Raw genomic sequence first — 13506 nt, forward strand, 5'->3', positions numbered from 1 at the left:
ATTTATTTTACGGTTTACATATTTTTTTATTTTAATATATGAAACCCATATATAATTATATATATATGGGTTATATATATATATATACATATAAAAATCTATTAATATTATTATTAAATACACAACACATAGAATATATGATAAATATATATATGAGAAAAAGATAAACAAGATGGCGCTTGAGAATGTTAAGTGGTGGGAGATAAAATTGACCAATTAGCATTCAGTATTTGGGCGTATTGTTATACCACGATTGCTGTCATTATTCGCAACAACATTGCCGGGAGAGATCCCTCATGAGAGAATACGTGACATATTATCTCTACTACTACTTTAGAATTGTCATTGATGTTAGTGGCATGTTATTTTATGATTTTTCGTACCTTTAACCTAAGTTATCAGTAACTATTACAATAATTAACTTTTAGATTTATCTTTAGTACTCTGGAGAGAGAGAATGAATCTTATTTATATTTCAAGAGTTACGTATAATTAGATAATATTGCTATGTAATGATTCGTAGATGATTTGTAAGATTAATGTTGATAAGATAATTATTAAATTAACAATAACCTTTATTATTACTAAAACAAGGAATTCAAATATGTTTCTAAACAAAGACAATAGATAAATATCGATAGTAGCTTTTATAATAAAAAAATCGCAATTTTTGATTTAATAATATTCTAATTGTTAAATATATTGTTATTAGCAACCTTATAAGAAAAGCTTTTAATGAAATACAAAAATCATATTTTTTAATTAAAAATTTGTCATATGTTCATTCATGTTAAATACTTCTGTAAATTTGGTTTAGATTTAACAAAAATTACATTCTAGAATAATTATTTATTATTATTTGATTGAGATAAACTCATATATCTTACATATTATAATAACATTTACATATGTATTAATCTTACAGTTTTAATTATATAATCAAGTTATTATAAAAATCTAATAGTTAATGTAATATACATGATTGATTTAATTGAATATAAAATCTATAAAGATTTTGTAATGAATTGTGAAAAATAATTAATTGTTTTAATTTGTTATAGTTTATTGCTTGTTGAAAATAAATAAAAATGGCTAGTACGTCTACTGACCAAACTACGATCGCCCAAAAAACTTGGGAGATGTCAAATAACGTTGAAACAATTAGTACAGTCGATGAAATCTACAGATATGATAGAAAAGAACAACAAGATATATTGGCAGCTAAGCCATGGGACAAAGAGTACGTCTAATATAAATATGTTATCGTTTTTATAAATTTAGAGTATATATTATTCTTTAGAAATATGTAATGAGTAAAAAATTATATTTATAATTGTACTAATATATTGAATTTTCTCAATATAGTCCCCATTTTTTCAAAGACATTAAAATCTCAGCATTGGCGTTGTTAAAAATGGTAATGCATGCGCGTTCTGGTGGAACATTAGAGGTAATGGGTCTTCTACTTGGAAAAGTAACAGCAAATACAATGATTGTTATGGATTCTTTTGCGTTACCCGTTGAAGGAACAGAAACAAGGGTTAATGCTCAAGCTCAAGCATATGAATATATGACTGCATATATAGAAGCTGCAAAACAGGTGAAATCAACAGAATATTTTTTTCATCGTTTAGATTAGATCTTGCCTGACATGTTAAAATATCTTCTTAGGTTGGCAGACAAGAGAATGCTATTGGCTGGTATCATAGTCATCCAGGGTATGGATGCTGGTTATCAGGTATCGATGTCTCTACTCAAATGCTTAATCAAAATTTTCAAGAACCATTTGTTGCTATCGTAATTGATCCCGTGCGAACTATTTCTGCTGGTAAAGTTTGCTTAGGAGCATTTAGAACTTATCCAAAGGTATGTAACATAATTTATATGAAGTTATAAACAATAATGTATTTTATATTATGATTATTCTTTATCTATAGGGATATAAACCAGCTAACGAGGAACCATCAGAATATCAAACAATACCTCTAAATAAAATTGAAGATTTCGGGGTACATTGTAAACAATATTATTCTTTAGAAGTATCATACTTTAAATCGTTATTAGATAAGCGTTTGTTGGACTCCTTATGGAACAAGTATTGGGTGAATACTCTTAGCTCTTCTAGTTTATTGACTAATGCGGATTATACGACAGGACAAATATTTGATTTGTCTGATAAATTGGAGCAATCGGAAGTTGCGCTTGGAAGAGGATTTGTTTTAGGTGGAACAGATCCACACGATCGTAGTACCGTGGAAAAACTTATTAAAGCAACACGCGACAGTTCGAAAACTACCATTGAAGTTATACACGGTTTAATGGCTCAAGTTATTAAAGACAAATTATTTAATCAAGTTGGAACTAATATGACAGATTCTCGTTGATCATTCACTATTATATTAATTTTTAATAAATTAATTTACTATTAAGATAAACACAATGTATTTGTAATAAAAATAATATGTGTTATAATTAACACTTGTAAGATACACAATTCTTCTGTCTTTAAAGTATCATTTTTTATATCTTTTTATAAAACAAATATGTAACATACAGAAAATATAAAGGAAGTGTTATTATTTTTTTTTTTTTAGATAATCTTTCTATTTAGATAGTTTTCAAAACAAACGTACGAGACGTATATTTTAAAGACTTAATGGAATAAAAATACATTTTATTTTCACACCTTGATTTGCTAGAAAGTATATATATATATATATGTATATATATATATATATATATATATATATTTATTTATTTATTTATATTTATATTTATATTCATATTTATATTTATTTATAATCATATTTATAAAACTAATATAGCATAGAGAACAAGTAGGCAGAGCACACCCCACTGAAGGGCTGATACTGTGTCACAGACTTTAGGACAAGGCCACTCAGAAACACACCCACCTGTTCTGCTTTCGCACTCCAAACATTCATATCGCACAACATATAAAGGGACGGAGCTAAAATGCGCGTACAATTATACTAATAACATATCTAACAATATTTCATAATATTAATGAAAATCTGGCATGATCAAAGAAGCCTAATTCTACTAAAAATCAACTAAGGATGTGCTAAATTTTTGTTAACCATATATATTAAGCCTATTAAACTTACAAAACTATAAATTGTAACATACTAATATTAGATTTAATTTAATAAAATTAAGTACATTATTCTTCTGTTAGTTTACATTGTATAAAAGACTGAAAAGTAATCTTTCCAACATATGAAATTATTTTTGTCTGTCACACTGCCATTTTCCTAAGTAGGTATTATACATTTTTATAGACCTTGCATTTTTTTATATTTATAGCAAGCATAGTTTTATACAGATAAAAAAAATAAAAATTAGACCCCTTTTAAAATTATTTGAATAGATTAATTTTCTTCACACGTTCTCTGAAGACATTGATAAATACCCAGTTTTGTTAAAATTATAAATTCTTAAAACTTTACACAATTTGAATAAATTAGATAAGGGAATGTAATGTTTGTTTTGTGCAAATGTATAAATAAATTTTTCATCATTTTTCAGTTGTCATCTAATTTTGTGAAATATTGACAAACGAATTCTTAAATTACATTATAATTTTAAAAAGCAGACTCTCTTAAAATGAATTATTTGACAAATTTCAATAGTGCGATCCAATTTTTCTATCATACACGAGGAGCATGATTAATTTTGAATTATATTTTTAAAAGTTATATTACATATTTAAAACATATAAAAAACTTCTTATATAATGTCATCAATTCCTCACATTCTACTAATCACTGTTTAAGTATTAATTAGTTTTTTTTGTGTAATAATGAATCCAACTTTTGATATAACTTTATTAGTTTAATTGTCAATGATTAAGAATTTTTTGAAGTTCTGGTAAATTATGATCATGTTATTTTAATGAAACTTATTCTTCCCCTCCTCCCGACACAGAGTAATGAAATATTTGTAATCAAAGTCAATTTGATATAACATCCAGAATTCAGCCCTCCAATGTTACTATATATTTTAAATACATTTGTGAATTTGTATAAACACTGCACCCTTGACGTTATTATAGTAAATGAGAGATATTATAATGTACATATTTAACCACGTGTATGTAAATAATCGCAACAAAACTTTTTTGTTTTAAAAAGAATATCCAAAAAATAAAAAAAAAAATGAATACTATATTATATAATCCTAATAATTGTATTATATCCATATTTTGTAAGAATTCCATTTTGTATCCCATCTGTATAAGAACCCCCATCACTTCTATATGACTGCACCTATCTATTATTTACAAGGCAATCGAATTTTTTCTCATTTGTTACAAATATAGTAGAAAAGATCAATTATTACAGCAAGGATTAATTGTTCATTAAATAATAACAGGACAACAACACTTTTAAGAACAATCATCATAATTCATCCATACTATTAAAGAGATAGATTGGAGAGATTCTAATATGTTTATCCAATACTTTAATATATGGAAATTAAATGAAGAGACAATAATATCATTAATTTGACAAATCAACGGAGTAGTGTTGTATCCAATATTATTTTCCTACCTTATAATGTCCTGGTAGAGAAAATATTTACAATGATATATTTATTGTTATAATTACTTCTTTTTTTTTCCTTTTTTTTTCTTTATAGACATGCACCATAATATGAATGATATTTTACATTATTTTTCATCATGTTTACTGCTTTATTCATTTAATTACCAATTATGCTTGATATTTCTTTGTAAAATGTTGAAATTAATATTGTTATCACCTGCTCAAACAAGCATTATTTTTTTTCTTTTCTTTGTTTTCTTTTTATTTTGATTATCTACAAGTATATGATGCATGCATATCAACAATAGAACGAAAACAAATATTCAATATGTCATCTCGATTCAAAACAACTTTCTACCAATGATATACTTTAAAATACTCAATGAAAAGAAAACTTAAGAATATTACATACAATTTCGAACAATATCTAATAATGTGTAATATACATAAGTAATCTGTACATAAGTAAAATAATCATGATATTGCTTAGTATTGAACACAGATTTGTGCCTGTGAGCAGGTGGGGATGTTCTTTTTCAATAAGAAATACTAATATCGATATGCACATGCCATAAAATAAACACTATTCGCACTACACGTGCTGAAGATGTTTATCAATCATTCAATGAATAAAATAACAAAAATGTTTGGTACATTTTTTTTTGTCAACACATTTTCACTTTATCTCAAAAAGAAAGTGAGGTTGTATATGGTCTATAATCAGACTTAATTAGTTATTAGGCAGGCATATGTACAATTGTTTTTTGTATAGTAGGATGTCACTGTGATACCAATGAGGGAAAATTATTTACTTCTGTTTGTTCTAAAATTGGCCCTGCTGATCCAGTATAAGAAATTCGTAGTCTCATTCTTAGTGGTACCTAATTACACAAAATAAGTTTTAACAAAATTATTGTCAAATATATATATAACTAATGGATATAATTTTATAGATACTTTAAAAACTTCATAAGCATACTTAATTATTTCTAAACAGTTAATGTATATTTTTCTTTATGATAATAGGCAATTTAATATGGTTCTAGGCAGTTTAAATGTTTATGAAATAATTGGTATTTGTAAACATAAAAGAATAAAACTCACGTTATTGATATTTGTAACTTTTATTACTTGAGTCACTTCACCTGATGGAGGAATAACTGTACTTGATGGTGGCAGCATTTGTAATTGGAATGTCTAAAACGTGTAGGATATTTATTCATTAGTTATTTTTCATATATGTATATAAATAAAATTATATGTATATTAAATTTTATACCCTAGGAACTGCAGCTTGAAATAAAAATTCACTTAATGCATTATTCGTAGAATTATGTGCCGTCATATTTATAATTAATAAATCTGTAATATCTGGCGGTCTTTCCATTTTAAAAGTTATTTTAAGTCCAGATTTATCCAAAACAATCATGTTTGAAACTTCTATAATTATAAATTAAGAATTTAATTTAAATAATCATTAACATTATAATCATAGATGATAATATTTCTTTGTATAACACAAATAATACAAACCAGTTTGAATTGAAGAATTATTAAGTAGGCCATCTACCAAGAAGTTGGTTGTACTCGTAGGATTAAACATTTGTGTTGTTGATTGTGATTGTTGAGGAAGTACTAATGGTGGTGCTACTGTATTCATATCCAAACTACCAAGTAAATCTAAAAGATCGTTGTTATTTATACTTGTTGTGGGAGGAGGTGGATTTTTAGTCGTAACTGTTGACATTGTCATCCCAACATCGGTACTTCCAAGCAAATCCAAAAGTGCACTCTGTCAAAGATAAATAAATATATTTTTACCAACAATCAATTAATACATTTTATTTATATTTATATAGTATTAATTTGATACATACTGAATCAGAGGAGGTAACAGATGTTTCTAATACTGTTGATTTTTCATCTTCTTGTTCTGGTTCACCATTCACCATACCAATAATACCATTTGCTTGTGGTCTTGCAGTCTCCATAGGGGGCATTCTTTCAAGTAAAGCAGGTCGTAAATGATCATATTTTCTAAACAATTGTGAAAATTCAATGCCCCGTTGTTGCAATTCAATATGCAAATTACTACCAAACGTATCTATAATTTGTCGAATTTTTCTGTAAAATAAGAAAAAAAATATATAACTTAAGGTATATAAATAATCTTAAAATTTATCTGAATTATATAAATAAAATAAAAAAGTTATCATTTTTTGAAATGCAATGATGGTACTTACTCATTTCCTTTTTGAAATCTTGTACTTAATTTTGTAAGGGATAACAAAGTATATTGTTTTGTAACAACTGTGTTTTGTGGACTCCATAATAATCTTTGATAAACATCAATAACTTCATCTTCTGTTAACTAAAACATAGAAAAATCAATCAGCATGAAACAATTTTGAATGTATCAAAAATACAGATGATATCCAACTAACATTTATTGGTGCATCCGCATCTTCCAATGGTGGACCGTAAAGTAAAAGATCACCATACTCTCCGATACACCACGTTGCTACTTGAGCCAATGGTTGTTTATCAGATGTATCCTTTTCTAATGCACGCCATAGCGCACTAACTGCATAACCTTGTTGCGATTGGGTTTCTGAGATTAATTGAATTGTACAAGCTACTACGTCATCTCGTACATAATTGCCAGCCTGATAAATAAGGATAAGATTAATAACTATTCAATTACGCTATTTTCTATAATCTATTAATAAAGTCATTATTATTACAGTGTACGCACAGCAACAAGGACTTTAAATAATGTTTCCAGATGCCAACGTTTATTTGGTGCAAATCTTTCTGCAGACATGACTATATTACTACTGCATTGGGCTTTAAATTCAGGATCTGCTCGTTCTAAAAAGAGCAGTAATTCCTTCATCATATTTCTAATATTACTTGAATTAACAAGCGCAAAACTTAGTTCCATTGCTCTCCTTCGTATTGATACATCTGGATCTTTTAAACACTCCTGTAATAAAAAAAGAAAAAAAAAAAAAACGTGAGAAAAAATATTTCAAAAAAGATTGTTTTTTTTCTTTTCCTAATTTTATTAATCGTTTAAAGATCTTACCAATATTGTTGAGCGATGCCTCTGAACTGCACTCGTATCCACATAAACTGTTTTCAATAATGTATTTAACGCAACGTAACGAATATTTTTGTCATTATTTAATAAAAATCGACCTAAGATATTAACTGCCAATACTCTAAGTCCACTCTCGGATTTAATATCCATTATTGAGAGAACAGTTTCGTATAATATTGTATTACCAACATTTTTACTTGTTTCGGTATTTGTAGCAACTTGTGCAAGAATATCATTCATTGCCTCAGATGCATCTACATCGTTACGTCCCAAAATTCTAAGGAGACGTAAGATCTTCACTTGCAAAAATGGATCAGATACTCCGGCTACGTCATGCTCAGGAGAATATCCAGCTAGTACTAAATTTTTTAGAATTCTCACTAGATTTGGCACAATCTGAAATAATAGCATAATTTTTTAAACATCGGAACTTATTCTTGATAAAACAAAACAATAAAGCACATTAAAGAAAAGGTGTAAGTATAAGAATATAGTATAAATACTTGTTTGTAATTGTTAATGCTTATAAAGAATAAAATAGAATGATAATAAATATATATAGTATAATATTATCTATAAAAGAAATTAATTTAACAATATTTTGTAACATGCTCTTATTGATATTTAAAAACATATGGATATATAATATAAATCCTTATGCTTAACTTTCAACCAGAATACTGAAACAAATTCTTAAACTAAATATTAGGGCAAATCTGAGTTGCATTTTTGGTATTGGAATAGATTATACATTCAGAATGATACAGCTCTAATTGTTCTGCACCACCTTAACCAGCTAAAGATTAAATGTATATTTAGAAAGCAGATAAGATACATGTGTACCTAAAGCTTCATCCAGAAAATAATGAAGAACAAATATTTGAAATAGTAAAGAAATATATTTAGATTTGTCGACTATAGATAGATTTACAATTATTAATAGTATAATTGCAAGCAGCATAACAGAGAACCTTAACCATTTAATTCATAATTGTAATCCCATATAAAGTAAAAGAAAAGAATGAAGTCTGTGTATGAAGCATAACATGCAAATATACATTAAACACTTATATGGCTTTTACCTCTCGATGGCCGCATTCCTGAAGAAAATAAAACCATATTTATATTATGAGATTATAATATACAAAAGCAATTTGGAAAATTTCATTCATATATATATATATATACACATATATAAAATAACAAAATAATTAAACTTCTTTTTTTTTTTTAAATATAATGAAATTATATATTGATATAATTTTTGTTATCATGAGACTGCATTCTTTTCCATTTTTAAAACATTTTCATAAAAAATTGTATGTGAATTTTACTCACAATATTTATTAATAGTTGTGATATATAAAAAACATTTAATTTTCTAAAGTGTATCTAAACAATTGACTTATTGTTACTTCTTTGTTTCTTCATTTATACTACATTATATTTCTATGCTATCTAAAATATATTTGTATTTAGAAATATAAACATACCTTCTTGAAATGATTCAATGTATCAATGCTATTCTCACACATTTCAGTAATAAGAGTAACACCAGTTATTAACACTCCATGGTTCTTTTCTGTAATTAAACTTCGAGTAGCGGGTAAGAACATTTCCATTAATTCTGGTACACGTCTAATAATTCTAAAAGCGCATAACGCAGCTTTTTTTCTAATATATGCATTCGGTGATTTCATCAGTCTTTCAACTTCAGAAGCAAGGTCCCTTGCCATTTCTGGCGATGCAATAGCACCCAAGGTACAAAGGGCCAAACCAATTACGAATTGTGTGGGACTATTTAAGTCGCTATATGTTGAAAAATTAATAGTTAGTAACATTTATCATTATTTCATGTATAATTATAATACGTGTTATTTCAGTTTGAAAATTCTCACGTTTTTAAACAATTTGTTATTAATAAATGAACATCTTGTCGTTCATCTAATAGTAACATTGCTCCCAAATAGCCTATACGTTTATCTGTGAACCTAGATGAAGCAATAAGTTTCAAACATTCTAATTGTCCAAAATGTGCTGGATATCTAAAAATATAATTGATAATGTTATAAATATAATTGATAAATATTGTCAGAAAAAAATTAAGAAACAAATGTTTATTACTGACCCAAGCATGTGAATGTACAAAAGTTTAGCGATGTTACGGCATCTCCAAACACTGTCCTCTTCTCTAAACGTTGAACGAATATAAGCACATTCCTTGTTTACTACTGTCCTTTCTTCTGCCGCTGTCCGAGCTGCTCTTATTTGTCTGATCAAGTCTCTCAATCTTGTTGGTGCCGGCATTCTAACTGTTGAGACTTTTAAATTATAGATGTGACATCAGTGCATTGTGTTAGCAGCTCTATGATGAGTTAAAGTGCAATGATGATAATCATTCTCATGAGATACCACAATGAATAAGCATATATTGCATATAAAAAGCATTTATAATATATTAAATAAATATAAAAAAGAATGTATACCCACATAAGGATAAGAAAACAATTTAAGATATTCTGTGTTATGTATATATATATATATCTAAATCATAACATTATAAATGTAAAAAATATATACAAACATAATAAGAAAAATAATTTGAAAAATCATATATTTTCATTTGCAAAGCAATTATAGCTTATTAAAAAATGTATGACTTAAAGAAGCTTGCTCTTATAAGCAAAGTATAAAGTTAATACTTGAAATAGAATTCATATACTTAGGCATTGTAAATATAAACATAATACTTACCTCTTTCTACTGCCTCATTGAAAGCTTGTTTTATGGAAGCCATGTTAAAGGCTGGGTTAAACCTGAAAGAATACACACCCAACCTACTATATGCACACAAATGTTACTGTCCACCTTCTGTTTATGCAATGACACTTGTACTCATATATTTAATTTCAAGAACAAGCCCATCTTTTAATGTTTTTTAAAAATAACTTTCGATATTTAAAATGAATCAAGTACAACAGAAGATATTGCCAATTATGTATATTAAATTATAAAGCAAAATACTTAACGAACTCTTAAAAGTATATATCATTTATCGTTTATCAAAAATTTAGGAATAGAACGTTACCCATGTTCTGAGGCATTCATGGTTTCACAGGCTGGTTTTGAAATTTAATCAATAGACGTCACTAGTAAAAATGAATTGGTGATGATTAGGGAACACGTTGCTCTCCTCCTATTAGACACACGATAGTTATATTATGGATCATGACAACCATTAAATGTTTTTAATTAAAAAGAAATATTAATAAATATAAAATCACAAGCACAACCAAAATCAAACTGCCTAACAACAACCCATTCAAATTATAAAATAAACATAGATGATATAAAAAAAACTATTAGTTTACGTATACAAAACATCATCAAATCATTACCGTTAAAACTCTCACAATCATATACATATGATCCATTCATTTAAAACCATAACAATAACAATTTTAAATCATATACAACTAAGATTATAATATATAGAAGTTATGCGATAAGTAGTGCATAGAAAATCTATCAATAAAGAATCAATATTTCTTTCCATGTGACATTGTGATATAATCATACAATACAAAAAAAATAATATATGAAAAGAATTTGTTTAATTATTAGAAATAGACAATTTATATAAGATCCTAATTTTAAAATATTTTTTAAATCTTAAAAAGTCGAAATGATCATCTTCAAACGGACCTCATAACACTGTCACATTGTAAAAAGATATATAAAGAAATAGATAAGAAGAAAAAAGTCGATTTTAAAATCCAATAATACATAGTAGAATTTAAAGTGACAAGTGTATCGTAAACAAAAGATAAACTGGTTTAACGTAAGCAAACGAGAAGAAAAATAATTTAATAAAATGAAGAATGAAACGCGTTACTCGTTGGAATCTACCGTGAGTCCTTGAACGTTATTCGATCGCAATTTCACGTGTCTATTGACCACGAAAGCATGCTCGACGTAAAACTTGGCAGCATATTGCAAAACGTGTGCTTAGAAACCGGTTACATAAAAAGCCTATTCTTCGCGTTTATTAAGGGCTGCATCGAAGGTAAAGGGTTAACTTGCTCAAACTCTCTTTCTCTCTCTTTCTCACTCTTTCTTTATATGTAGTTATCTATTCATCCAAGCTCTCGCTTTCTCTCTTACAAACACACAACAGACACATCACACACACATACACACAAAAAATCTGTCTTGCCCCCCGCCCCCCTAAAAGAAACTGTCATAAACGATACCCGATCGACGTTGAACTGTGGAAAGAAGTTCTCTCACGGGAACGATCGAGAGTCGTACGATAACAAAATGACACGGAGCCGCGCGTCCTCGAATTTTCTATCGTGTCGGCCACTTTTCTCGACACGCAGCAAATTCCGTATATGAGAAAACGGCGAGAGAAATGCCTCGCCTCCCAGGTAGGGTATGTATCACGAATCGGGCGCCCTCGCATACACTTCGCACACAGTGCGCCGCGCCTGATTTTCTTTCTCTTTCTTTTTTTCTTTCTTTTTTTCTCTCTCTCTCTCTCTCTTTCTTTTTCTTTCTATGCTAACTTCTACCTCTATCTTCTTGCTTGCTTTCTTTCTTTCTTTCTTTCTTTCTTTCTTTCTTTTTCTCTCTCTCTCTCTCTCTCTTTCTCTCTTTCTCTTTCTCTCTCTCTCTCTCTCTCTTTCTATCTTTTTCTCTCTTATTCGTAATCACCACTGTACACGATTATTCTCACCTAACAGTTATATCGTAAATTCTAACACAAATTTTCCTTTACGATAAACAAATCTCTTTTATTTAGTTTATAATACAGGTCCGTAAATAATCGTTCATAATCGTAATTACATGAACGTCTCTACAAGCGAGCAGCCTGTAGAGCACACGACGAAAAATCGCCCGCACTACGCGCGCTCTATCGTATGAGGAGAATCAAAATGGCGGATCACTCGTCATCTATATACCATATCACATACGTTCATCTCTTCCCCTTTAATATAAACTCTATATTTGTCTCTTTTGATTGCGTGTCAAACGCAACGTCATCTGACAATATTCGTTGACGTTATTTTTACATACAATTGTCTTGAATCAACGATACTGTTATCTCAACTAATTCTCTTCTTTTCTATTATTTGTTTTCTTTTTTTACGTGTGTTAATTTTTTAAATTATCACTTTTAAATCTTTATCATGATTGTTTTGTTTTATTTATACGTGTAACCGATATTACGATTACTATGTGGATACAGCAGTATGATCCGAAAATAATCAATCCATCAAAAATTGATATATTTTAATGTCCTATACTCGGTTGATTCATTCTCTTTTGTGATAAGATTATTAGCTTTTATAATTATCTTATTTTTCATGTATCGAACGGAATTTTCAAATAATTTACTATCGATTGTATTCTACGATTGTATAAGTGTCATTGCACAATCGTACGTGGATATACATTATTTATATATATATTTGTTCTTTTTTTTTTTTAAATATCTTATACAAACGTGTATTTTATTTAAAGAAGAGATAACTATATACTACGATTGTGTAATTTAATCGATAAATATTCACATAAAATAATATTAATTTTAATTGTATTAACATTAAATATTCATTTTCTTAATAAAAAATTAATTATAATGTGTTTTGAATGTAAACTACTTTTTATTAAAATTTCATTAAACCTTGATGTGTAATATAATGTAATATTTTTTATATTTTTACATTTGTTTATTTAACCGTGTATACTTATACTTAAACATACATAAATATATTTTATTAGAATATATTATATTAAAATTTGCTTGTGGAATTGAATGTAGAATAAAAT

At 27.7% G+C, this 13506-nt stretch overlaps 2 protein-coding genes across 12 annotated transcripts; one reads left to right on the forward strand and one right to left on the reverse strand.

Moving 5' to 3' along the window:
• The first annotated feature begins 215 nt into the window (after positions 1 to 215).
• On the forward strand, positions 216 to 2489 carry LOC106783639 (COP9 signalosome complex subunit 5). Of its 2 annotated transcripts, XM_014742344.1 has the most exons (6): positions 216 to 350; positions 429 to 481; positions 1062 to 1240; positions 1366 to 1600; positions 1672 to 1866; positions 1938 to 2489. In XM_014742344.1, the coding sequence occupies exons 3-6, from the start codon at positions 1089 to 1091 to the stop codon at positions 2382 to 2384; spliced, it is 1029 nt and encodes a 342-aa protein (XP_014597830.1). In that variant the 5' UTR covers positions 216 to 350; positions 429 to 481; positions 1062 to 1088; the 3' UTR covers positions 2385 to 2489. The 2 variants fall into 2 exon arrangements, with proteins under 2 accessions (XP_014597830.1, XP_014597829.1); XM_014742343.1 differs by lacking the exon at positions 429 to 481.
• A 1917-nt stretch (positions 2490 to 4406) lies between these two features.
• On the reverse strand, positions 4407 to 13120 carry LOC106783602 (AP-1 complex subunit gamma-1). Of its 10 annotated transcripts, none has more exons than XM_014742288.1 (16): positions 12410 to 13120; positions 10760 to 10867; positions 10426 to 10487; positions 9800 to 9983; positions 9570 to 9716; positions 9165 to 9480; positions 8754 to 8771; positions 7657 to 8067; positions 7324 to 7554; positions 7013 to 7234; positions 6812 to 6939; positions 6446 to 6692; positions 6102 to 6360; positions 5848 to 6008; positions 5673 to 5765; positions 4407 to 5449 (listed from the first exon to the last, which is right to left on the reverse strand). In XM_014742288.1, exons 2-16 carry the CDS (start codon positions 10777 to 10779, stop codon positions 5348 to 5350), a joined length of 2601 nt encoding a protein of 866 aa, XP_014597774.1. In that variant the 5' UTR covers positions 10780 to 10867; positions 12410 to 13120; the 3' UTR covers positions 4407 to 5347. The 10 variants fall into 10 exon arrangements, with proteins under 10 accessions (XP_014597774.1, XP_014597771.1, XP_014597772.1 ...); XM_014742285.1 differs by having other exon boundaries at positions 9800 to 9992; positions 12410 to 13119; XM_014742286.1 differs by lacking the exon at positions 12410 to 13120 and adding an exon at positions 11925 to 12273.
• Positions 13121 to 13506: the final 386 nt, after the last annotated feature.

This window comes from Polistes canadensis, unplaced genomic scaffold (assembly GCF_001313835.1).
Source record: "Polistes canadensis isolate GaletaPanama2010 unplaced genomic scaffold, ASM131383v1 scaffold_23, whole genome shotgun sequence".
Classification (NCBI taxonomy): domain Eukaryota; kingdom Metazoa; phylum Arthropoda; class Insecta; order Hymenoptera; family Vespidae; genus Polistes; species Polistes canadensis.

Coding starts and splice junctions, on each gene's coding strand:
- LOC106783639 (XM_014742344.1), top strand. CDS start 1,089: ATGGCTAGTACGTCTACTGACCAAACTACGATCGCCCAAAAAACTTGG. Junction 1,601..1,671: donor ATATAGAAGCTGCAAAACAG/GTGAAATCAACA, acceptor ATATCTTCTTAG/GTTGGCAGACAAGAGAATGC. Junction 1,867..1,937: donor CATTTAGAACTTATCCAAAG/GTATGTAACATA, acceptor CTTTATCTATAG/GGATATAAACCAGCTAACGA.
- LOC106783602 (XM_014742280.1), bottom strand. CDS start 12,136: ATGCGAGGGCGCCCGATTCGTGATACATACCCTACCTGGGAGGCGAGG. Junction 6,940..7,012: donor ATGCGGATGCACCAATAAAT/GTTAGTTGGATA, acceptor TCTATGTTTTAG/TTAACAGAAGATGAAGTTAT. Junction 6,009..6,101: donor TAATTCTTCAATTCAAACTG/GTTTGTATTATT, acceptor TTATAATTATAG/AAGTTTCAAACATGATTGTT.